The 24113-nt window shown below is 51.8% G+C and overlaps 1 protein-coding gene across 2 annotated transcripts; it reads right to left on the bottom strand.

Moving 5' to 3' along the window:
• Positions 1-1478: 1478 nt before the first annotated feature.
• Positions 1479-23853, bottom strand: CLEC2L (C-type lectin domain family 2 member L). 2 transcript variants are annotated; one of them, XM_069586998.1, is made up of 6 exons: positions 23320-23753; positions 12760-12834; positions 10285-10451; positions 9238-9338; positions 7562-7674; positions 1479-3805 (listed from the first exon to the last, which is right to left on the bottom strand). In XM_069586998.1, exons 1-5 carry the CDS (start codon positions 23507-23509, stop codon positions 7563-7565), a joined length of 645 nt encoding a protein of 214 aa, XP_069443099.1. In that variant the 5' UTR covers positions 23510-23753; the 3' UTR covers positions 1479-3805; position 7562. The 2 variants fall into 2 exon arrangements, with proteins under 2 accessions (XP_069443099.1, XP_069443098.1); XM_069586997.1 differs by lacking the exon at positions 1479-3805 and having other exon boundaries at positions 6973-7674; positions 23320-23853.
• Positions 23854-24113: the final 260 nt, after the last annotated feature.

The raw sequence follows: 24113 nt of genomic DNA, 5'->3' as shown, positions 1-24113 counted from the left end.
ATGATGGTAAAAGCCAGGAGATCACTTCACCTCTCAAGCCTCAGATTTCTTTTCTGTAAAACAGGGATAATGCCAACGGTGGCAAAGACTAATTGGATATTCTCAAAGCCATTTCCTCTTCTTGCTGAGCACACAGCCAGCTTATATTTCCTAGGTTTCCTGGCACATATATATGGCCAGCCCAGGACTTCCCTGGTGGTCCAGTAGCTAGATTCCAAGTTCCCAATGTAGTGGTCCTGGGTACAGTCCCTGGTCAGGGAACTAGATCCCAGATGCTGCAACTAAAATTTCACACACCAGAACTAAAAGTTCCCGAGTGCTGCAAGACCAAAAATCCCAAGTGCCGCAACTAAGATCCAGCACAAATAAATATATATTTTTTTAATAGCCCTAAAAAAAACTCTCCTACTTTTATCCACACTCTCTTTCCTCAATTTCTGGCGAAACGTGGAAGAGCTAATGAAAGACTGTGAAGGCTTGGAGAATTGTGGGACCGCTGAATGACTTCATGGCCTCCTGATAAAACCACATCTGTACAAAGCCACACAGAGTAAGAAAATGCCTTTTTATAATATTTAAGCCACTGAAATTTTTGGGTTGTTTGTTATAGTGATTGCAATTTTGATCCCTAGGTTAGGAATATCCCCTAGAGAAGGAAATGGCAAACCATTCCAGTACTCTTGCCTGGGAAATCCCATGGACAGAGGAACTTGGTGGGCTACAGTCCATGGGGTCGCAAAGAGTCGGACACAACTTAACCACTAAACGACAACAATAAATTATAGCAATTAGCCTATCCTGACTAATATAGACATTGGTTCCTGAAAGTGAGGTACTACTGTAGCAAACAGGTAAAATAAAATCCAAGGCACTGGCTTAGCAGCTGGACAGAGAAATGAAGAAGCAGATTTCAGGAGTTGGAATCATGGTGATCCACACTTTGTTTTAATAAAACATTGGATGCACATGCAATTAAAAAGCCTGATCAGTCTGCTGAAAATATAGAACTAACGAGTCAGTCTGGTAAGATAACAGGATAAAAGGTATGACAAACCCAAACAGCCTTAATTGGAGTCCGGGAAAGAGAGAAAAGAGTCAGGCAGGAAAAATATTTAGAGACAAAGGTGATGAATCTTCCAAAGTTTATGAAAACCTCAACTTTTAGAATCAAGAATCTCGTGCAGGGCTTCCCTGGTAGCTCAGTGGTAAAGAATCTGCCGGCTCATGCAGGGGACACGGGCTCGATCCCCGGGAAGATCCCACATTTCGAGGAACAACTAAGCCCGTGCGCCACAACTATTGAGCCTGTGCTCTAGAGCCTGGGAACCACAACTTCTGAGCCCATGCGCTGCAACTAATGAAGTCTGAGTACCCTAGAGCCCATGTTCCACCAGGAGAAAAGCCACCACGATGAGAAGCCTAGGCACCGCAACTGGAGAGTAGTCCGTGCAGCAACAAAAACCCAGCTCAGCCAAAACTAAGTAAGTAAATAAATTTATTTTTAAAAAAGAGTTTCATGCATACAACAGGCATACAGCTGAAAGATATTTCTCAGCCTCCCACAGCCTTCCTGGTCCATGAACTGTGGATGGGACGTGTGCCACCTCCAGCCCTCTGTCTAGTCTAGGGTGAGATACGCTATGATCACAACAACCCCCAAATCTCAGAGGCTTTCTCACTTACACATCTGCTGCAGATTCAGACACCCTCCAGGGAACCCATCCTCCACATACTGACTTAGCATTTCAGAATGCTTCAGTCTTAGGAAGCCTCCAAACAGAAAAATTATGACTGGCAGTGGAGGAGGGGGCAGTATAGAATATGGAGGCGTGTGCGCTGGTTCTTAAATGTTTCCACCAGGAAATGACATGTCACCTTTCCATGGTTAAAGCTCTGGTGTCACCTGACACCCACCTTCAAACAGACCCGGAAATACAGTCCTTCTACATACCCACAAGGAAAGGAAAGGAAAAATTGGTACCTGGTAGCCTCATCTACTGCATCCCCTAAAACACGTCCTGTGTGAGCCTCTGTGTTCAAAGGCCCTGGATCCAGCAACGCTTTTCCATGTGGTTGACCTGCATTAGTCTGAGGTGTGAGCCACAAAGGGATCTGTACTCGGGTAAGCCTCTGAAATGCAGGTATTACAGAAGCTAGCATATTCCAATCCCCTACTCAGTTTACATCATAGTGAAAAAGATAATAACTTTTTATTAAGCACTTACTATGTGTGTGAAGTGCTTCGCACCATGCCTGGCCTTATTATAAGCTCTTAATTCACATTCACTGTTATTATTCCAATTTTGTCTTAAATGTGTATGTCTTTGTTCAGATGGATTCTGTGCTCTAAAAGATGCTAATCAACATTGCAGGGTGGTTGAGCATCATATCTTTTTCTCTAAAACATCTGCAAGTTTTCACACTTTCTGTGGGCAGCTGGACTGGCACTGCAGATTTCCGAGATCAGAGACGGCATGGTATAGCGGGAAGGAGCCTGTGAACTAGGAGTCAAGATCAGTTCAACACACATTTATTGAGCTCCTTTAGTATGCACCAGGCTCTAGAGAAACAAAGGAGCATAAGAGTAGATCCCCGCCCTCTAGGGGCTTACACTTCTGCGTGGATGGTGAACAAGTGAACAAATAAAGCATGATACGTGCAACAATAAGAGGATCAACCAGGAAGAGAGGAGCCATAAGACCTGAGGTCTAGCTCTGCCACTAGATGCGCGACCTTGGACATGTTATTTAACCCTCTCTGGGCCTCATGGATAGTGAGAACACGGTCGATCATTTTTTATCCCTGAAATTCTAACATCTACCATTCTCATAATCCTGTGAGGCAGGCCAGGCAGGCACAATTTCTACTTTATTAGAAGTAAAGCCTGGGGTCTGGGAGGTTGAGCACAGCAGTCTGAGCTGCACACCTGCTCATTGGTAGAGATAGTCCACATTAGACTCCAGCAGGTCTTCAGAGCCAAGAGGAAGCACGGCCCCTCCAGGCTGAGAATGTATCTCTGATGGGTATGACAGGAAGTTTTCTGGATGCTCCCCCAACCCCGTGTGAATCTCATACTTGCTCCCAGTGTGAAGTTCTTTACCCCCTCCTGGTGTAAGTACACAGCTGACAGTGGACATTTCTGAAAACCAAGTGGTGTTTCACACACAGAACAGCGACATTAGCATAATTATCCTGGAGATCACAGGAATCTTCATCAGCCAACCCCAGTCACTCCTGGAAGCCCTCCCTGGGCCCAGTCTCTTGGTCCTCTGTGTATGATGCAAAGAACATCTTAAGAGGTGGAGGGATTTCTCCCTCTCGGCTCACGTGCTCCAGGCCACCCCCACTCAGGCCGTCCAGTATGTACGTGCTTAGGCAATGTGAGTGAACTCACTTAACTGAAGCAAAACAAATTAAAGACCTCATCTTGGCCGGACCTCTAAAATCATGCCACGCCCACCAAAGCCTAAAAGACAAGTCTCTGACAGACAGCCGGTTTGCCCTCAAGGCAAAGGGTGAAGAGATGACACTCGCCAGGAATCTTATTGTCACCAACAACAATTTTTTTGAGCATATGTTATGTGTGCTACAAAGAGCCAGCAACACACAATCCCTGCTATTCAGAAGCTTATAATCAGACGACAAGAGCGGTCAGATGAGTGAAGAGATGCGTCACAGATGAGAAGTTCCACACACTCGGCCGTGTGAGAGGCTCAGTCTTCGGTGCTGGAGATGTTGGGGGAGGGCGTGGTCACCGAGGGCTGCTGCCGACCCGGAAGCAGTCCCAGGGAGCGTGAGCTGGACCCTGAAGTGAGAGAAGGGCAGTAGTCAGTATTTGCGTCACTCATGCTCTATAGGAAATTCCACCTGAAAACCATATGAAGGCGGTAAAAGTGCGCAGGGAAAAACAATCGCCGAGGGGCACCCCACGTCCTCTCCCAAGGTGGCTCCTTCTCTCCCCCACGCCCTAGGCTTGTGATGTAGATAGAGCAAGCCCCTTAACCGCCCTGAACCTGCTTCTTCATCTGTTAAGGCTGTAGGAGAATTAAGCAAACACCAGTGAACCCGCCAGCACAGCAACGAACCTTACCCCCCAGTGTGTCCTAATAAAATCCCTCCTCGTGCCGTCTTCACAGCCAACGTCTGAGGGTGGCCTGGGAGGCGAGCTCCAGCCTTCCTGCCCCCTCCAGGGGCTACTCAGAGGACAGCGCTGCGGTGTGGCTTCAAATCCACCCCGGCTCCCAGCTAAGCACACTCTCAACTCCAGGCGAGTTGCCTCAGAAGGGAAAATCCTCCAAAGGGGCTGAGGAGTGGGGCTGGAGGGTGCTCCTTTGGGGCTGAAGGGTGCTCCTTTGCACCTTGCCCCTACCCTTCTCCCTAGCTTGAAGTGAAGTGAAGTGAAAGTCACTCAGGCGTGTCTGACTCTTTGCGACCCCATGGACTACTATGCAGTCCATGGAATTCTCCAGGCCAGAATACTGGAATGGGTGGGTAGCCTTACCCTTCTCCAGGGGATATTCCCAACCCAGGGATCGAACCCAGGTCTCCCGCATTGCGGGCGGATTCTTTACCAGCTGAGCCTAACCGCCCCCACCCCACTCCCAGCCCCCACCCAGGGAGACAGCTCTGAGCTCCAGGCTTAGAAACCCGCAGAGGGTCTGGACTCCATGCTGCAGCCTGTGGCCTCAGGAGGAACCGCACGCCCACCCAGTCTGGCTCTCTGTCCACCAGGGAGGCATGGGTGCCTGGCTGGGCTTGTTGGTATTTTGTTTTGCTTTTGGCCGCGCAGGGCAGCGTGCAAGATCTTCCTCGTCCAGGGATCGGATGGATCGCGCCCCCTACAGTAGAAGGCGGAATCTTAACCGCTGAACCTCCAGGGAAGTCCCTGGCTGATTTATAACCTTTGAAAGGATTTTCAACCTTTCTCAAGTCTGGCGTGCTGGTCTTTTGTTTTGCTCTTGTGTTTCCTTCCTGGGTAGGAATAGATAAGAAAGCTCTGAAAACATCCATGACCTTGGGTCAGAGTTCCTTTTGTTGTTATTCAGTTGCTCAGTCCTGTTTGACTCCTTACGACCCCATGGACTGCAGCTCATCAGGTTTCCCTGTCCGCTACCTCCCTGAGTTTGCTGAAACTTATATCCACTGAGTCAGTGATGCCATCAAACCATCTCATCCTCTGTTGCCCCCGTCTGCTCTTGTTCTCAATCTTTTCTGCAAGAGGGCCTTTTCCAGTGAGTCGGCTCTTCAAATCAGGTGGCCAAGGTTTTGGAGCTTGAGCATCAGTCCTTCCAATGAATAGTCAGGGTTGATTTCCTTTAGGATTGACTGGTTTGATCTCTTGTAGCTTTAGAGTTCCTTTAGCTTTGCTGAACTGATTTAGAATTGTTGAGCTGCCCCAGGACAAACCCAAGGTTAGGTAGCTCCCCTGCCAGTGTGCCCTGAGGCAACAGGCTGTGGAGCACTGAATGAAAGATAAGATCCCAAGGGCCGTGTTCCTATTCCCTGCCCTCCCACAGTGCTTCCTCCCCGCCCCCTCGTGGCTCCCTTCTTCCCACTTGAACCCATGAAACAGAATGAGAGCACAGCTCCGCTCCTCATGCCTTGGGGCCCTGCCCAGGTACTGTTGGGTCATCTGTGGCAGCATAACCCATCTCAGATCCCTTTTAAGAGAATTAAATGAGGTAAGACTAGCATCACCGACTCAATGGACCTGAGTTTGAGCAAACTCTGGGAGATAGTGGAGGAAAGAGGAGCCTAGTGTGCTGCAGTCTGTGGAGTCGCAAAGAGTCAGACACGAAAACAGCAAAGGCTTTGATGGGAAGACCATCTTTGATGGGAAGATACTGATGAGAACCCCAGGCCTGTGTATGATTGAGAACAGGTGTGAGTGTGAGACCGCCCCCCCCCACTCACCCTTCAGCCCCTGCCCAATCCAAGCAGCAGCAGCAGCAGCTGACCGCTTCCTCAGTCCTCAGCCCCTCAAAACACTTCCCCACAGGGGCTGGAAGGCGGTGGGCTTCAGCCAACCCCCCACAGGCCACCACCACCACACTGCACTCCTTTGCCCTCTCCATTACACGTCAGATTCTACACTGGCTTCCCCATGAAGATAAAATATGAAACCACAAAACACCCATATTTTACTAAATATCTGGAAAGCTTTCAGAAGAATCAACAAAACTGAAGCTGACAGTTTTGTCTGAAAACTGACAGTAAAAGGAGTGACCGGAGCAGAGCAGGATGTGTTTCCCTCCAAGCTGTTTTCTCAGAAAATGGGCCAGGACCCAGATTCACAGACACAACTCCGAGGCAGCTCCCGCCTGTATCTCCCCTGGCCATGGGCTGGGGAGGCCCAGGCCCCCCCCACCGCTTGCTCTGGGCTCCAGGTGCGCGTTGGAGAAGGCGGCACTGGCAGCCGCTGCTGGCCCAGGGGAACCGCCAGCCTCTGCCCCATCCCTGCTTCCTTCCCCGCAGACCAAGGGGGGACAGGAAGGGGCCCTCGGACTTGCACAAACTCTTAACCAGCCCAACATGCACAGCATCTCCTCTCATCCTCCCGCCTTCTCCACTCAGTCCTCTCCTAAGGCAGAATAAGCCATCCCTCGGCCATGTTCCAGAATGTTCTGGTGCTTCCCAAGCTGGTCCCTCTGCTCCCTGTGTGCTCACTTGGGGGATAAAGCTGTTGATCCCCCTGCCTGGTGTGGTGTCTGGCACATGATAGGTGTGAATAAATGTTTGTCATGTCGAGTCGAATGGTAATGATGACGCCAGATGGAGCACACCCCTCAGACATCTAAGAATAACACAGTGGCCTGGCAACGTTAAACGGTGCCCTGAGGCCACAGAGCATGTTTTTGGCCTTGGTTCCTGTCGCCGGCCACACCAGTGCCTCTTGCTGGTCCCTCTCTAGACGGTCCTCCCGAGCCATGGCCCCTCCCCCAAGCCACGACCATGGAACAAACGGCAGCCGACTTCCCTGGACGCCAGTCATCTCTTTATTCCACCGGTGACCAACAGAGCAGCACCACAGACGCAGCAGGGGCCTGCCTGCGACCCCCGGGCAAGGCCAGAGGGGTGGATGCAGGGGCCAGGTGAGGGGGCTGCCCCTCCTGCCTCCCCAGGAGCCAGGAGAGAGATGCCTGGGGAGGGGGTCCATGTGTGCAGACAGTATGGCAGTCTTTCAGCCCCCAGCCTTCCTCAGAGCACCAGGGCCTCCAGAGGAAGAACTGCTCCAGGGTAGGGCCAGGGAGAGACCTGTTGGGCTGACTAAGGGTAGACTGTGAACTTGAGCGGGTGCTGTGTGCACACGTGTGCATAAGCAAGTGCGTCGGTGTGCGTGTGTGTCTGGGGACAGGTGCCTACCGTACTACTGAGCTCGTGGGAGTTGACTGCTGAGCCACAGGACCTGCCTGGGGCCAAGGAGACCAGGGATCAGGACTCGGGGGCTGGGGAAGAGCACCCAGGGGCAGAGAGCCTCCTTCTTGCTGCTTTGCCTTGGAGCAGAGCCCCGGGCCAGCAGGTCTCGGAGCCTGGTTGCAGGGTGGCCTCCGGCATGACCCACCTCACGTGTAGGCCATCTTGCTGCATACCCAGGGCCGGGTCATCAGGCAGTCTGTCGACACCAGCCTGGTGGGCTCCACGAAGACACACTCCCCCGGGCCCGCGATGGGAAACCTGTGGCCGGGAGAGACGAGACCAGGCACTCACCTCTGGCAGATGCCACCCATCAGTGGGCAGCCCCGGAGGCCCTGTGACTCGTCCTTCCCTCTGGAGCTGCCCTGCTCTGGGACAGTCCACCCCACAGACTTTGCTAGTGTGGCTCCCACCAACTTGCAACTCTGCACCACAGCTCCAGTCGCCCTGGTGACGCCCACAGATGTGTCCTGGATGCACCCTACACTCCCCATCCGGCTTCCCCATCCTGCCAGCTCAGCTCACTCATCCCAGGAGACTGGGGCCCTGTCTAGGACAAGCCTCCCCTAAGCCCCCCTCCCCATGGTACCCTGCCTGCACCTCTTACAGCTATTAATAGCACAGGGGGTTCTCCCTGCCTAAAATCAACCCTTTTGAAGTCAACATTTCTTCTTAAGCTCATTTGGTCACCCTGACCTGAGCCCCCCACCACCAAGGCCAGAACGGGGGTCTCAGAGGGCATCAGAAGGACCCCAAGAGGGAGTGGGGAGGCCAGAACCACGTCAGAGTGGTCAGAGAAGCGTGGCCCCAAGGCCCGCTGGTTGCTGGGTGGTCAACATCCTGGGGCCCCAGCCTCCAGGGCTCCCCAGGTTCTGGGAGCAAGAAGCTTCCAGAAGGGGAGAGGCAGGGGCAGCAGCAAGACAAGAGTTTCTCAGCAGCTCTGAGAACATATCAGGGATGAGGTCAGGACAAGGAAGGAAGAGAATAAAGGAAGGGGCAGTGAGGACAAAGAGAGGCACCGGATGAAGAGTGCAGGACACAGGGAGACGCGGGGACAGGGAAGTCTTCGCGGCCCGAGGGTCACATCAGGTCAGCAGCTGTGCCCCCACCCAGCTCCTCGGGCCTAGCCCTCCAGCCTTAGGGTCTAGATCAGAGGCTGAGGTTCTTACGCCCCTGCGTGTGCTGCCCTGTGTCTCCCTAAGCCTAAAGTGCCCCCCCTCCCCGCTGCCACCATCACCCCACCCACCCGCCACACAAATCAGACGCTCACTGCCACACCACATGGGCCACAAAAGTAAAACCACCCAGCACACGCCACCAACACCCTCAAGGTATTTTCTCTAAGAGGACCCTCCTGGGACCCATAGTTCAGATCCCCTTTCTCCACAGCAAAACTGTTCAGGTGGCACATGACTGCCCAGCAGAGAGGTCCCAGCTCCTCCCCTCACTCACTGTCAGGTGGGGCCATGTGGCTAAGTTCTGCCCAATGCAGAGGGCTGTCCTGGGATATCCTCCCCTTTCTCTGAGCCACACTGAGCCGTGCAGTGGGATGAGGGAATCACAAGACAGAAAGGGCCTGGGCCCCTTCCAGCAGCAGGAAGCTCTGATGCCTATGTGGGACAGGGCCACCAAACCAGGCTGGACTTTACTGGGGGATGAGTAGTAAAGCCATTCCCATGCCCAGGTCTCTGTCCCTCACCCCTGACCCTACAGATGAGTGGCTCTAGCTAACACAAAACCAAGTTCTCCCTCAGGAGGTTTGTCTGGGAGGCTAGGTTTTCCCCAGTTTACGGTCGGTGGCCAGGAGATGAAGCCTCAGCTCACGTGTCCGGGTCAAATGGGTCCCCGTTGACCCAGTGGAATTCGTCCCCCACTCTGCGCAGGCCGATCCAGGGCTCCCTCCGTGTGAACTTGAACATGAATTCCTGCACCAAGGAAAGAGGGAAACCTCAGAGTCAGGTGCAGCCTCCTGACTGCTCACACATCCGCAGATGAACCTCAACTTGGAAGACTGGCTCTCAAGATGTGTGGACACCATGAGGGTGACACCTCACTGCACCCCAAGAGTGAGGAGCTGGGTTTACAGATGCACTGCAATGGCCTTCAAGGGACCTGGACTCTGGGGACGTGCCAATGGGGCAGGAACCCTGAAATAGGTTTTGTCTCCCAGCTCTGGGACCCAGTATGCCAACATTCCTGATTTTCAGGAAGCCTGGGATTGCTTGATGGATTATCTGGGACTGGCTGTCCTGGGCCTTTCTCTGCAGAAAGAGGCTATTAGACTGTGTATCAGAGACAAACAGAAGTGATTTTAGACTTTGAATTACACGAACTGTTGCCTACAAAATCCAAAAATGGCCAAGAGACCTGTTCATTGTGTTACATTCATATTTCTAGTGATGTAACTGTTTGGGGTGTTAGGTGGGACCTCAGACCCGGACATGGACTAGTTGAAGATGCCAATTTGATGTACTGGAGTGGGTTGCCATGCCCTCCTCCAGGGGATCTTTCCAACCCAGGGACTGAGCCCAGGTCTCCCGCATAGCAGGCGGGTTCTTTACTGTCTGAGCCACCAGGGAAGCCCTCACATTTCACAAGTGCCTGTATAATTTGTAAAGCTTACACGTGACTGTGTTGAGCTCAGCAAACCAGCCTTGGAATGTACGCAGCTGGCCTTGACAAGAGCAGTGAGAACAAGAGCCCCTCGTGCAGCTGCTCAGCTTCCACTTGCGGAGCCCACGTGCACACCCCACCCGTCCGGAAACAGGTCACAGGGGGCACCAGGTCCTTGGGCGTGGCTCTCCCGGATGGCCCCGCCCCTCCCCCCATACGACCAGGCCCCGCCCCGACACGCCCCCGCCCCGCACACACCAGCTCTTTCTGACTCTGGATCACAGCAAGTGCCGCTTCGTGGCTGTGGCAGTACTGCCGGCCCGTGTTCCAGTCTCTCGGTTCCTCCGAGAAGAAGTAGCATTTCCTTCCGTACAGCAGCCAGTCCTCCGGGCAGGGCGCTTCGCACTTGATGCAGCCCTTGGAGGCTGCAGGGAAAAGGAGGGACTCAGTAGCTGCCAGCACGGAGGGTCTCTGCCCGGCCCCCAAGAATCCCACTCTTTGGGACCGCCTGTCTTTGGTGACCATCAGTCATTCATCTCAGGGGAGGGCCTGTCACAGCGCCTGGCAGGTCGGAGGCTGGGGACTACATGAACTAGGAAGAGAAATTTGGCAGGGACACCCCTGTAAGGGGAAGTATTACAGCAGGTTAACCCCCAGGTTATGTTCTCCTCTCTCTCTGAGCTCCCGGAGGCCGTGGAACCCTAGAAACTCAGACTTGAACCTGGTGACCATGCCTCCTCTCTCTTCAGCCAGGGTGGGAACCATGCCAGGCCCCATGGGCTCCATAACCCCACACCCCAACCTGCAGCCCTCCAAACTCCCCTCTGACCCCCACTCCCACCCGCTCTCATTGGCCACACCCTCATCGGCTACGCTGCTGAAGTGCTGGAAATTCCTTTTCAGTGCTGAGTCCCAACCTGCCTTCCTGTTGTGACCTAGCTCAGCAGACCTAGGATCTGCCTCTGGAGTGACCCGGACAGATCTGCTCTGCCTTCCCCTTGAGGTAGGACCCACATCCCCCTCTTCCAGAACCGAACAGACACCGTCTCTTCCACAGTCCCTTGGAGGGGATGCTCTTAGACCTTCTCCATCCTGCCCACCTCACTGTGATGAGCCCACGTCCCCCCTAAAACGCTGCCACCAGCACAGGCTGCCACACAGCTGTGCTCTGCCACCCGGCAGCGATCGCCATACCCCTTCCGGCTGCCCTGGATTTTCCAGCCTGCAGACTTTCCAATGAGAAGAATCTGTGTGTATGTGCATAGGTGCACTTTTCTGGGAAGGAAGCCCGGAGCTTCCAGGCGATTCTCTAAGGGCCTCCTTGCCAAAAGGAATTCAGCCATACTCTTCAACTATTTTCCTATGATCTCCTTCCAAGCCAGGGCCCCTGCCTAGAACACGTGTAAATCACGTTTAAATCTAAATGCAGGGTCTTGTGTTTATTTCTTACACAGTCGCTTCATTCACGTTAGCTCATTTGCGTTTTTAACGATGAATTTTAATCTTGATTTCTTTTTCACCTGGCCTGTGGAACATCCCTTTTTGGGTTGTATTGCCTACAAATTCCATAAGCATATTTTTTCGTTTGTTCTCCTACAAGAAGGTTGATTAAAGTGTAGACCAGGACAGAGTCAAGAACAGGCCCATGGTACTCAAGCGCCCAAGGGAGCTACCCCCACGCCAACACCAATTAATTAATTAATTGGCACTTGGGCATTCCTGCTCAGTGAACTGCAGGCCCACTTAGAAGTATAGGCCAGGCTTTTCCATGAGGATGTCCGAAGACTGTTGTGCTTTCCTCCAATCACAATATGCTCTGTTTACACATTGCCCTGCCCTCCCAACACAGCAGTAGAACAGTTTAATTTGTAGCAACTAGTCTAGGTAGAGCCAAGCTGGTGGTCACCACCTTCTTTTCTAAGCACCCACAGTGCCCTGCTTAGCCTGCATGCCCTGAAGTGCGGGTTGGATAGAACTGATATTATCCATTTTGAGGTCTTAGGATGCTTCTCAAAGATTAAAGACAGAGGTCCTGAAATCACTTTTTGGCTTGAATCCATTACAAGCAGCAAAGCCCTAGGTCATATAGCCTGGCCTGCCTTAGTTGTAGCAGTTTCCTCTTTCTTATTCCTCCATCAACCCTTTCAGTCCTGCCTGCCACTGTGTTTCCCTGGACTCTCCTCCTCAGAATGCCCTGTTCTGTGTTCCTACTGGTCTCCAGGAAACTATTCATTCTTCAGGGATTACCATATGGGAGACCCCCAGGCAATACCCTATCACTGGACAAGGGAGTTGATGTCATACTACACTTTAAAATATATATATATATCTCCAGCACTTAGCCCAGGGCCTAACAAACAGCCGGGATAAATAAATGTTTGTTGAGTGAGTGAATGAGATCTTTGAGGCCCTTAACCCCAACCTGTCTCTTTCATGAAGCCCTGCTCGCCTAATGCACACCAAGTTTGTTCAGCGTTCTTGAAGCATTTTTGTAATGGTACCTAAGTAACATCTCCACTTTCGCTGCATGGCTTAGTTAAGGGGATGGATATAATCGATGTGTGAACATATTATTTTAGGCTAAAATGTCATCTAGAGCCAACACTCTATTTCCTATTTACTTTGACCCCCACAAAGTTGACGATATGTCTGGAACCTTTCTTGACCTAATTTGACATGCTTTTGAAAGGTGTATAGGAAATGAATTGCAAATGCTCTGACATCCATGCTCACCCAAGATGCTCATCACCACCAGGATGGCGAACAGAAGCACTGCGATGGCCCCCAGCAGGAGACGCGTGGTGGTGTCTGAGGAGAGAGAAAGGGGTTGATTATGGCCCATCCCCACCGCACGTTCCCACTGCCAACCCCAAGTCCTGATACTGAGAAACTGGGGCTGAGCCCAGTACTCTGTGTTTGACAAGCCCTCCAGGGCAGTGGCCCCCAACCTTCTTGGCACCAGGGACCGGTTTCATGGAAGACAATTTTTCCATGGACCAGGGACGAGGGGGAGGGATGATTTGGGGATGATTCAAGTGCATTACATGTATTGTGCACTTTTCCTCTAATTGAATGCCAATGCTGACCTGATAGGAGGTACCAGTCCACAGGCTGGAGGTTGGAGACCTCGTCTGAAATGCCATTCTCAAGCACAGGTTTGTCTGATTCGGTGATACTTCTGCTTAAAAACCCTCCCTCAGGGCTACGCACTTGAACTCTTTCCGTGGCTGTTAGCACTTTCCAATCTCTCCCCTCCTGCTGCTTCTCTACCTCATCCCCAGTTTCAGCCAGACCGACTCCTTGAAATACCCAGTTCACCCTCTTAGCCCTGTGGCTGGACCTTTGCTCCCAAAGTGCTCCTCTTCCACTGCTGTCTCTTGAAATTCTGCCCCACACCCTCCATCCTCTTCAGGAAGGCTTTCCTGATCCTCCAGCTTCTCCTTTTAAAATTTCATTTATTTATTGTTCTCACCCCAAATTTTAACTTGATTTTTTAAATGCTCATAGCAGGTTTACTCACAATGGCACCAAAATGGAAACAAGCTAAATGTCCATCAAAGGGAGACTGGATAAAATGTTGGGCATTCATTCAGTGGAATCCTGCACAGCAATTCTTTAACTCTCTATTTTATATTGGAGTGTAATTGATTAACAATGATGTGTTCCTTTCAGCTGTATACAAAAAAGTGATTCATTATATATATATATCTGTCCTTTTTCAAATTCTGTTCCCACTTAGGTTGTTACATAATATTCAACAGAGTTCCCTGTGCAATACAGCAGGTCTTGTTGGTTATTTTAAGTATAGCAGTGTGTACATGTCAATCCCGAACTCCCTTACCTTCCCTCCCCTCAGTCCTTCCCACTGGTCACATAAGTTCCTTCTCTAAATCAATGAGTCTGTTTCTATTTTGTAAATAAATTCATTTGTATCCTTTTGGTTTTTTTAGATTCCACATATAAACGATATCATACAATATTTGTACTTCTCTGTCTGACTTTACTTCACTCAGTATGGCAATCTCTAGATCCATCCATGTGGCTGCAAATGGTGTTTAATTTGATATTTAATGAAAGAACCCTTATAGACTTTAGACATAGGGTTTTTGAAAGTTTTATTAATTGTGATACAATACACATAACATAAAAGCTGCCTTTTTAACTATGCTCAAGGGTGCAATGCATGGTGTTAATTACATTCAAAGTTGTGCGCTCATCCCCATGCTCTACTTGTAACACTTTTTCATCATTTCAAACAGAAACTCTGTACTGATCAAGCATTAACGCCTCATTCCCAACCCCCTCCAGCCCCTGCTAATCTCTCATTCACTTTCTGACTCTATATATTCACCTATCCTAAGTACCTCATGTAAATGGAATCATATCTGTCTTTTGGGGTCTGACTTCTTTTGCTTAACATATTGTTTTCAGTGTTCATCCATATTGTAGCGTGTATCAAAATTTCCTTTTTGTGGCTAATATTGCATTGTATGATTACATACATTTTGTTTATCCATCCATCCGTTGACAGACAGTTGGACTGTTTCCGTCTTTTAGTTATTATGAATCATCCTGCTGTGAGCATTGGCCAACAAAGATCTGTTTGAGTCCCTGTTTCCAACTCTTTGGGGTATATACCTAGGAGTAGAATTTCTGGATCATATGGTAATTCCACATTTAACTTTTTGAGGATGCACCAAACTGTTTTCCACAGCTGCAACACCATTTTGCGTTCTACCAGAGATGCCGACACCACATGCTCTAATTTCTCCATCTCCTCACCAACAATTGTTAGCTTCCACTTTTGTTGGTAGATGTGAAAAGTGAAAGTCACTTAGTCGTGTCGGACTCTGTGCGACGCTATGGACTGTAGTCTGCCAGCCTCCTCTGTCCATAGTATTCTCCAGGCCAGAATACTGGAGTGGGTGGCTGGTGCCTTCTCCAGGGGATCGTCCCAACTCAGTGATCAAACCCAGGTCTCCCACATTGCAGGCTCATCTTTACCAGCGGAGCCACCAATAGATGAGAACCCCCTTTTTGTTTTTAAGCCCTTTAAAAATGTTTTATGTTATATATGTGCATAGATGAAAGAACCACCTCCACAGCCCACCGCTGGGCTGTCCACCTGTATGAACTAAGTACCAAAGTCAAGAGGAAGTACCTATTAATAGAAACATCTACAGCAATTCAGCATTCCTGTGACATCCAAGTTCCTGATACTGTTTCTAGCAATTCATCTGTATGGTACTTCACAACAGATTGGGAAAAGAAACCTGGTCCTTTATCAAGGATCTGCAAAGCAACAGATCCAAAGTAAGAAATTCTACCAGGCTTCACTACACAACCAAAGAACATCGCCCCTTCCATAGAGACAACTACTTCCAATTCCTTCAGCGAATTCTTTCGGTATTTACCTCCAAATCTCTAAAAGCTTTGTGTCAAGAAGTCAATACTGCTCAACTTTTCTATTTAAGACATTACTTATTGACGTTCCACAATAATGAGGAAGATTTAGTTCTCTGCATTATTGTCCCACCCTGACCACTCACATACTACTTACCCTCTCAACATCATAGTTTGGGTTGGACTGGTAATTTGGTGAGGTCTTTTTTTTTTTTTTTTTGGCCATGCCACACAGCTTGTGGGATCTTAGCTCTCCTGACCAGGGATAAAACCTGCGCCCCCTGCAGTGGAAGCGAGGAATCTTAACCACTGGACCACCAGGGAATTCTCAGTGTTCTTTTCTTATGACAATGTAAATGCTGCTGCCAGCAAGCCATGCAGTGTATTACGATCGTTTTCTACACAATTTCTTGTTTCCCTGTAAGTAATCATTTTCCTTTGCCTACACTTCTGTGTGCTCATCCTGATTTCAACTCCAAAGCTCCTTTAAGCTGATGAGGCAAAATCCGGAATTCTACTCCACTTCTGTCTTAGTCTTCACAGGCTAACAAAATCCCCAGACTAGATGGCTGAAGCAACAGACACGTCTCTCCCCCAGTTCTGGAGGCTGGCGAGTGCAGAATCAAGGTGACCAGCAGATCTGTTCTTGGTCAGGGCTCCCATGGTGGGGTTAATACCCTTACAAAAAGAGGACAAGGCACCAGAGCAGAGCGCGGAAGCCCTCATATCCACTTTGCCTTTTGCTCTATTTCCTGTAGATTTATTTAAACTTTATCTTCTCACTCTCTACTGAATCTTTTATTTTTATGATTATTTTTAACTTGCAAGGTTTTGGGGGATTTGTTGCTGCTGTTCCCTGAATACTCCCTCTTAAAACATCCTGTTCTTACTTTAATGATGCGAAATTTTCTCTTCTCTCTCTGAATAATACTGACAGTTTTTCGGTTGATATTTTTGGAGGGAAGCAGGAGGGCTGGGGGAGAGGTGGGCAGAAAGTTTAGTCTATATAATCACTGTTTTTTCCACACTGTCTCCCCTCTGCCCCGCCGTTCATGTGTTTTAATCTCTAGCTTCCATGTCAGGGACTTTCCTCATACATCTCAAGATCCTTGGTTATCTGTTCATGATTAAGGCAGGAGGAATAAGGCTTTATTGGTGCCTCTGAGACCGTGAGAGGAGCTTATTAACTGCGGAGGTCATGGCAGAGTGACCTGGCTGGGTCAGTCCTCAAGGCTCTCTCTTTAACACTTGATTTTATTATTTTTTTTTTTTTAGTATTTATTTATTTGACTGTGCCGGGTCTTAGCTGCAGCCTATGGGATCTTAGTTCCCTGACCAGGAATTGAACCTGGGGCCTCTGCCTCGGGAGCACCGGGTCTTAGCCATTGGACAGCTCTCTGTTTGTGGACCTCCTTGGGTTTCTCCTTTTGGGTCAGCATCCCTGGGGGCTGCCCCTCTGTTTTCACTCCTGGAGAATGTAGTCTTGGCTGCAAGAAGAGGCGAGGAGGCCATCCTCAGCCCTCAATCCGTAGATGCTGCCTTGTTGGCTCTCAAATGTCCTGGTGTCTGGATGCCCTCCCTCCCCAGGGCAGAGGGCTGGGGAGAGGCTCACAGAGTGGGAAGAGGATTGGGGACCTAAAGTCTTCCTAACAAGGGTTCACCCAGCCCTCCTGACCTCAGCTCCCTCTTCACTCACTGCTGTGCTGACCAGTGTAGGGTCCTGCATGCTCCTCTGCTTCCTGAACTTTCTAAGGCCAGGGGAGACAGTGTCAGTTATTGATCACTGATCACCATTGATAGTCATCATTGATCCCTAGCTCCCAACTGTGTTGCTGTTGTTTTCTCGCCTGTTATTATTCTTGTGGTCTTTTTTAAAAATCCCTTTATTGGATTTTTAAGGGAAAGAAAAATGCATGTTTTCAGTCTGCCGTCTTTACTTGAAAGTCCCTTTATTGGGACTTCCCTGGTGGTCCCGTGGTTAAGACTGCTTCCACTGCAGGGGGCACGGGTTCGATCCCTGGTCAGGGACCTAAGATCCTACATGCTTCAGTGACCCACTCCCAAATAAAAGGGAAAAAACCCTTTTACTATTGTGTGAGTTTCAGAAGGGAAAGAAAAATGCACGTGTTTAGTCTGCCATCTTTACTTGCAAGTCCAACAGACATTTGGGAGTCCTTCCTATGGGCATGGTTTGTACTGACAACCGAGCAGGATCCAGAGGCGGGTGGCTCCAGGCCCGTTAAGAGCAGAGGGCTGAACCCCCTCTGTGTCGGCTCTGCCGTCCCCAGGGGCTGCGTGTTGTAAGGCTGATGCCCTTGAGCTGCATGGTGGCGCCAGTGGCAAGCACGCTGTGTGAATCCTTCTTTTCCGTCCGTAAACACTCTCAGTTCGCATCGTAAACCACTTCACCTGGGTTCACATCCCAGCTCTGCCACTTTCTTGTGGCAAAGTTACTTAGCTTCTATTTCATTTTCCTCGTCTTTAAGACAAAGTCATCATAGTATCTGCCTCTTAGAATTTTATGAGAATTCAACAAATAGTGCTTAGAGCAGTGCCTGGCACAGTAAGCTCTCTTTCAGTGTCAACAACTACCATCATGATGGTTATTGGCCCACAGGCTCCTTTTTGGCAGTTGTTCAGTTCCCCAGTCGTGTCCGACTCTTTGCGACCCCCATGGACTGTAGCACGCCAGGCTTCTCTGTCCCTCACCGTCTCCCGGAGCTTGCCCAAGTTCATGTCCATTGAGTTGGTCCTTTGGGGTAAGGGTTGTACTTTCCTTACCTTTGGGTTCCCTTTAACAGGGGGCAGTCATCACCTGGCATGTTACAGAGCCCCCACTGGGGCTGGAAACACACAGGGAATCTAGGTGCCTTGAATGACAATGCCCTTGACCATGTGGATATACACCTGCTCTCGGGGAAAGGGGAGTCTGTGCCCGCATCTCCAACATCACCAGAATGGAGGACTCTCCTCCTCTTTAACGGGATAACTGCCCTGGACACTGTGCTGTGGACAGAGCTACCGGCTCTGACTCTTCGTTCAATCCCGAGGGTGGCCTTGGAGCTGGACAACCCCAGACAATGTGGCATTAGTTTCCTGGGGCAACATAACAAAGCATCACAAACTTAGGTGGCTTAAAACACCAGAAATGGGTCGTCTCATAGCTCTGAGGCCTGCTGCTGCTGCTGCTAAGTCGCTTCAGTCGTGTCCGACTCTGTGCGACCCCAGAGACAGCAGCCCACCAGGCTCCCCCATCCCTGAGATTCTCCAGGCAAGAACACTGCAGTGGGTTGCCATTTCCTTCTCCAATGCATGAAAGTGAAGTCGCTCAGTCGTGTCTGACAGCTCTGAGGCCTAGAAGTCCACAATCAAGGTGTCAGCAAGCCATGCTCCCTCTGAGACCTGTAGGCAAATTCTTCCTGGCATTGTCCTCATTTCTCCTGGTTTACTGGTGATCTCTGGCCCTCCTGGGCTTGCAGTTGCCTACTCCAGCCCCTGCCTTCATTGTTGCATCCTTCTCCCTGCGTGTCTGTCTTCATGTGACCGTCTCTTAGAAGGACACCAGTCACATTGGGTTAGAAGCCCACTCTACCCCAGTGTGCCCTCATCTGCACTAATTACACCCGCAGTGACCATATTTCCAAATAAGGTCACAATCTGAGGAACTGTGGAGTTAAGATTTCAACACATCTTTTAGGGGGATACAATTCAAACCAGAACAAATGTCGAACTCAGCAAACCTTCCTTGTATGCACTGGCCTTTATTAAATGGAGTTTGAGGGTGCAGTTTACTTATATTATAAATGCGTATGATTTAGCCTAATGTTAGAAAGAACAACTGAAAAAAATTTGGCTTCCAAGCCCAGACAAATCCCCTGACAATGCTCATATCACAGTGCAAAAAAGACTCATAGCTGATGTCCCTAAGTTGACAGTCAAAAACTCTCAAATGTAGAGTTTGGTAATTTTAAAATTTTTAAGAGGTTTGCTAAATGCGTGTGTGTGGTTTTGAGCAGGAAGTTGTGGGTTTATGCCTAATCAAGAAACTTTCAACATTAAAAATTCAGAATTGGTGAGCACTGAAAAATCTATAGCCTGAGATTTGCAGAATCATCTGTGGCCCCCCTCCTGTACCCCCGAGGCTGCTTTTCATCACCCCCGCATCCCCAGTGCCAGAAATACTCCCATCTCCAATCACCTCCAGTCTTTCCAGCACCCAGATGGCAGCTCTGGATCACTTTTGCAACCTGTCCCCCAAGGCTGAGGGTGGAAGGAAAGGTTAATAGCCACAGAGAGAGGACTCAATTGGATGAATTCCTGTTTGGCTTCCTATTTATAAAGCTAACTGTGCATCAAAGGAAAGTCTTAAAGACCTGGGCTCTAATCTCGGCTTTAGATTTAAGATGTTTTCCACGTCACTTAACCTGTGAAGAGGAAAAAATATCTGCTGGAGGCGGCAGGGTCGTCTGAGGAGCACACGGAGGAGAGCTGCATGCGTCACAAGCACAACTTGATTCTCTCCAATTAGCCTCACCAAGCCCTGTGCCCTTGGTCAGGTCAGGACAGGGTAAGAGCTCTCACGTCAGAGGGCCTCCTGGCAAACCCAGTGGGGTTTCACGTGTGACAGAGCAACGTGTGTCCTTGGGCAGGACACTGAGCCTCTCTGAGTCTCCGTTTCCACGACACTGACCCAGCCCGTGGAAGGGCAGATGTGACGGTTAAATGCGACAGTTATAGGAAAGCCCGAGCACAGGGCTGGCACATAGTAGGGGTTTGATAAATATTCAGCACGTGGTAATAAAGGAGCACAGGTCCCCTGAGGGTTCAGCTTGGTCAAATCAAGAAGTCTCAAGACAAGGACTTCCCTGGCTGTCCAGCAGTTAGGACTCTGCACTTCCAGCACAAGGAGGGAGGGTTCAATAGCTGGTCAGGGAATTAAGACCCCACATACCCCGCAGCTCAGCCAGAAGAAGAAGTCTCAAAACAGATGCTTGGCTAAGCAAGGGCTGCAAAATAAATCTCTTGGTCCGCAGACGTGGCAGACCACTCATTCCATCACAAGGGTTTCATCATGGGCTCATTAAGTGGGCCCCAGTTTGATCCTTGGGTCAGGAAAATCCCCTAGAGAAAAGCATGGCAATCCACTTCAGTATTCTTGGACTTCCCTGGTGGCTCAGATGGTATAGAATCTGCCTGCAATGTGGGAGACTTGGGTTCAATCCCTGGGTCGGGAAGATCCCCTGGAGGAGGGCATGGCAACCCACACCAGTATTCTTGCCTGGAGAATCCCATGGACAGAGGAGCTAGGCGGGCTACAGTCCATGGAGTCGCAAAGAGTCGGACACGACTGAATGACTTAGCATGCACACAGTTCAGGGTGGGGTGTGGACTCACACTAGGCAGACCAGCAGTCAAAGGATTTTGGTTGAGCAGACAGTCACACACTTTGCCTGGGTTCCCCCACCGGGCTCTAGGGACTGGGGAAAGGGGTCACCTGCACACACCCTCTACCCCAGCACCTCTGTCTGTGTAGGCCTGAGAGGCAGAAATCCTTCTCTAGCTTAGCAGGTGGGAAAACTGAAACTCGAGCAAGTTTGAAAACCTGCCAGTGCACTGGCAGTGAAAGGATCGGGCTCACGCTTGGCCAACCCCAGAATTCATTCTCTCTGCCCCTCGACAGGCTGCCTCGGCCCCTGCCCCGCGATCTCTTCAGGCACAGGGATGTACCCTGTGCCGAGAGGTACGCCAGGACACTGGGCCCTCCAGTAGTGGGTGTGGGAAGTGAGGAAGAGTGAATGAGTTGGCGGGGGGAGGGGCGGGGGCGGTGGTGGCCAGCACAGGGCAGGACCTTGGAGAGCACCATCCTGGTTTGAGAGCTCCCCTCTTTCCGTAGGAAGCTCCCCTCTTTCCACGGGAGATGCGGCGCCCAGGGAACACCCAGGAGACTGGCAGGGGGGAGGCCCCTGGCAAGGACACAGACTCCACATGCTAAAACAATCGGAAAGGCTCATAGGCCCCAGAGGCTGAGCCACCAAGGTCCACAGGCATCAGAGTGGGCCTGCTTCTGATGGACCATGTGAACAAGGGCAAGGGACCAGAGGTGCCCTGAGACCCAGAGTCAGGCCAGGTAGGGAGCCATGCCCGGACAGGTGAGATGAGGCTGGGCCACAGGTAAACACAGACCACAGGGTGGCCCGGAAGACCCAGTGTCCTGAGAGACCCCCTGGACCACTTCCTGCTGGGCGTGCAGCCTCTTCTTCAGCCTAACTTGCAGGTGGTTGGCCCAGTCACCCCTGGGAATAGGAAGCAGACGGGGCCAAGGTCAGGATGAGGAGTAAGACAGGAGGCAGCAAGCGGAGGTGTTGAAAGAGGCCACACCACCTCTGAAATGGCCCTAATCCCTGGGGGTTAGAGCTAGGTTGGGGCAGATCCTGGAGAAATGCTTACGGATGAATGAGTGGAGAATACAGGTAAGAGGCGTGAGCAACTTCAAGAAATAACTTAGGCAGGCGGGAAGCAGGGTGCCACATGCAAATCTAACAATGTGCCCGGAGACACACGTCAAAGAGAGGGGTCTGCCCACCTTTATCCTGCTCAGCTCTTCTCAGCCCGAAGCCCCTCTGCAAAAGTTCTTCTCCAAGTTCCAACATCTTTGCCTCCTTTGTCCCAAATCACCACCCAGGTGTCCAGCTTTCCCCCAAGTCTGCACTTCTCACCCCCACCCCCACCCTCAGGCCATCCGTGTCTCCTGGTCCACCCACGTTTGGGCCAAATGCAGACACTGCCCCATCTCTCCCTCCTCGGCTGGCACTGGCTGTGTCCCTCCTCTGACCACAGCTCCACCTTCCTCGCTGACCTGGCCTTGGTCTGACTTCTCTGGGCCGCCACCACTTTTCCAGGGGCAAACTCTCTTGGAAAATGAAACCCGCTTCATTTTCATTCTATGCTTTAAACCTCTCAGTAGTTGCCTCAGACGAAGTCCAAACTCTTTGGCGAGGCCTGGGTCGCCGTTCACAATCTGGGTCCTCCAGACTCCTCTCTTCTCACCCCTCCCTGACCCTGTACTCTGAAGGTCAGTTCCCCACAAGGGACAGGCTAGCTCTCACTATATGACCCCTGAGCACATCACTCCTTCTCTTTCGCCATATGTCTATGAGGTCACCTACTCCAGGAAGTCCTCCTATCCTGATATTCCTTCCCTAATGGCTGGGTAATCCAGCTTAGGGCTTCCCTTAGCTGGTGCTGTCCGGGTCCTCAGCCTTGGGACTCCGGGTGTCAAGAGTACTAAGAAACTTCCAGAGGACCAGCCCTCTGGCCACACCACACACCACACACCACCAGTGGCCACACAAGGGACTGGGAGAACTCCTGAACTTAAACTCTCTTTTCCACTTTGGTTACCGCCCCCCTTGGCCAGTCAGGGATCACCTCCTGAGCCCCTCTGACTGAAAGAGGTGGGTGGGACCCCTGCAGGTTCTCCAGTCCATCACCTCCAGGCCTTCACCCCCACCTCCCAGCCAACCCCTTCTCACAGGGCATTAACACCGCGACTGGGGTCTACAGCTTTTGAGCTTTGCCCAGGGCGTTTTCACTGCTGGAGAGTCAAGCCACTCTCTCAGTACGCCTCCCAGGTAAGGGCGGGACAGTAACCGCCCCCTTCACCCGTGAGGAAATTGAAGCTCAGGGCATGAAACCTACTCCCAAGGTCAGAGTGTGAGTTAGCTGCAGAGAGAGGTGGTCCCCAGTTACCTCCTCCCCACTGGCCCACAGTGTGGCATCCGATGCCCTGACATCCATCCTCGGGAGTCCAGAGTCGCCCTCCCCGCCCTCCCCATGGGAGATCGGCCAAGGTGACTCTATCCCGCCTCTCGCGTCCCGCTCACCGCTTACCCTCCAAGGCCGCTTTCCAGCTGGTGCTGCCCTCGTAGCCCGACCCCGATCGCCGCAGCAGCCCCTCTGGACCGCGGCCCTCCGCCTCGGCGGGCGAGCGCGGCCTGGGGGCGGCAGGGGCTGGCGCGGGGCGAACGGCAGGAGGCGGCGGCGGCCGGGTGCGCGCGGGGGGCTCCCGGGCCGGCTCCATGCCCCGCGCTCCGCCGCGCCGCGCCCGCGCTCCTGTGCCGGGGTGCGGGGCCCAGCCCCACGCGCACTCGGCGCTCCGGGCGCCCTGCGGACCCCCCAGGCCGGCCTCGGTGGGCGAGGGCCGCGGCTCGTGCAGGCCGGGGCTGAGCCCGGCTCCCGGCTCCGGACCCGCTGCACCCGGTGGCCGCCGCCGCCGCCTCCTGGGTCCCCGCGCGCCTGCCCGGCGGAGCCGCAACCTCAGCGCAGAGCCGAGGCGCGGGGGAGGAGCGCGGGGAGGCGTGGGGGCCCGGGCAGGGCGGGGGCCGGGAGCGAGGGAGGAGGCGCCGCGAGCGCGGACGGCCCCACCGCCCCGGGCCGCCGGCCTCCCGCCCCCTCGGCAGGAGTCCAGATGCTGCGGAGCGGGGATCGCGGCGCCAGGAGCCCGGCGTCCTGGCTCCCAGTCCACCCGCCAGTTTCTATTAAAACGGGAATCAAGTTCCCGCGGACGACGCAGCGAGGCTCAAGGAAGATGAGGGGCTTTCCTCCGGGCCACCCTGGAGCCAGAGCAGTGGGGTGAGGGCTGGGACGTGGCTCAGACTCTTGGCAGATGAGAGAAACGACGGAAT

The sequence above is a fragment of the Ovis canadensis genome, chromosome 4 (genome assembly GCF_042477335.2).
Source record: "Ovis canadensis isolate MfBH-ARS-UI-01 breed Bighorn chromosome 4, ARS-UI_OviCan_v2, whole genome shotgun sequence".
Lineage (NCBI taxonomy): Eukaryota > Metazoa > Chordata > Mammalia > Artiodactyla > Bovidae > Ovis > Ovis canadensis.
Note: the sequence above shows the minus strand (reverse complement) of the source record. Positions and strands in the feature narration are given on the sequence as shown.

Excerpts from the sequence above, each read along its gene's own strand:
- CLEC2L (XM_069586997.1), bottom strand. The coding sequence starts at position 23,509 with ATGGAGCCGGCCCGGGAGCCCCCCGCGCGCACCCGGCCGCCGCCGCCT. Across the intron at positions 12,835-23,319 it reads CTGGAAAGCGGCCTTGGAGG|ACACCACCACGCGTCTCCTG; the intron begins GTAAGCGGTGAG and ends CTCTCTCCTCAG. Across the intron at positions 10,452-12,759 it reads GGTGGTGATGAGCATCTTGG|CCTCCAAGGGCTGCATCAAG; the intron begins GTGAGCATGGAT and ends TTTTCCCTGCAG.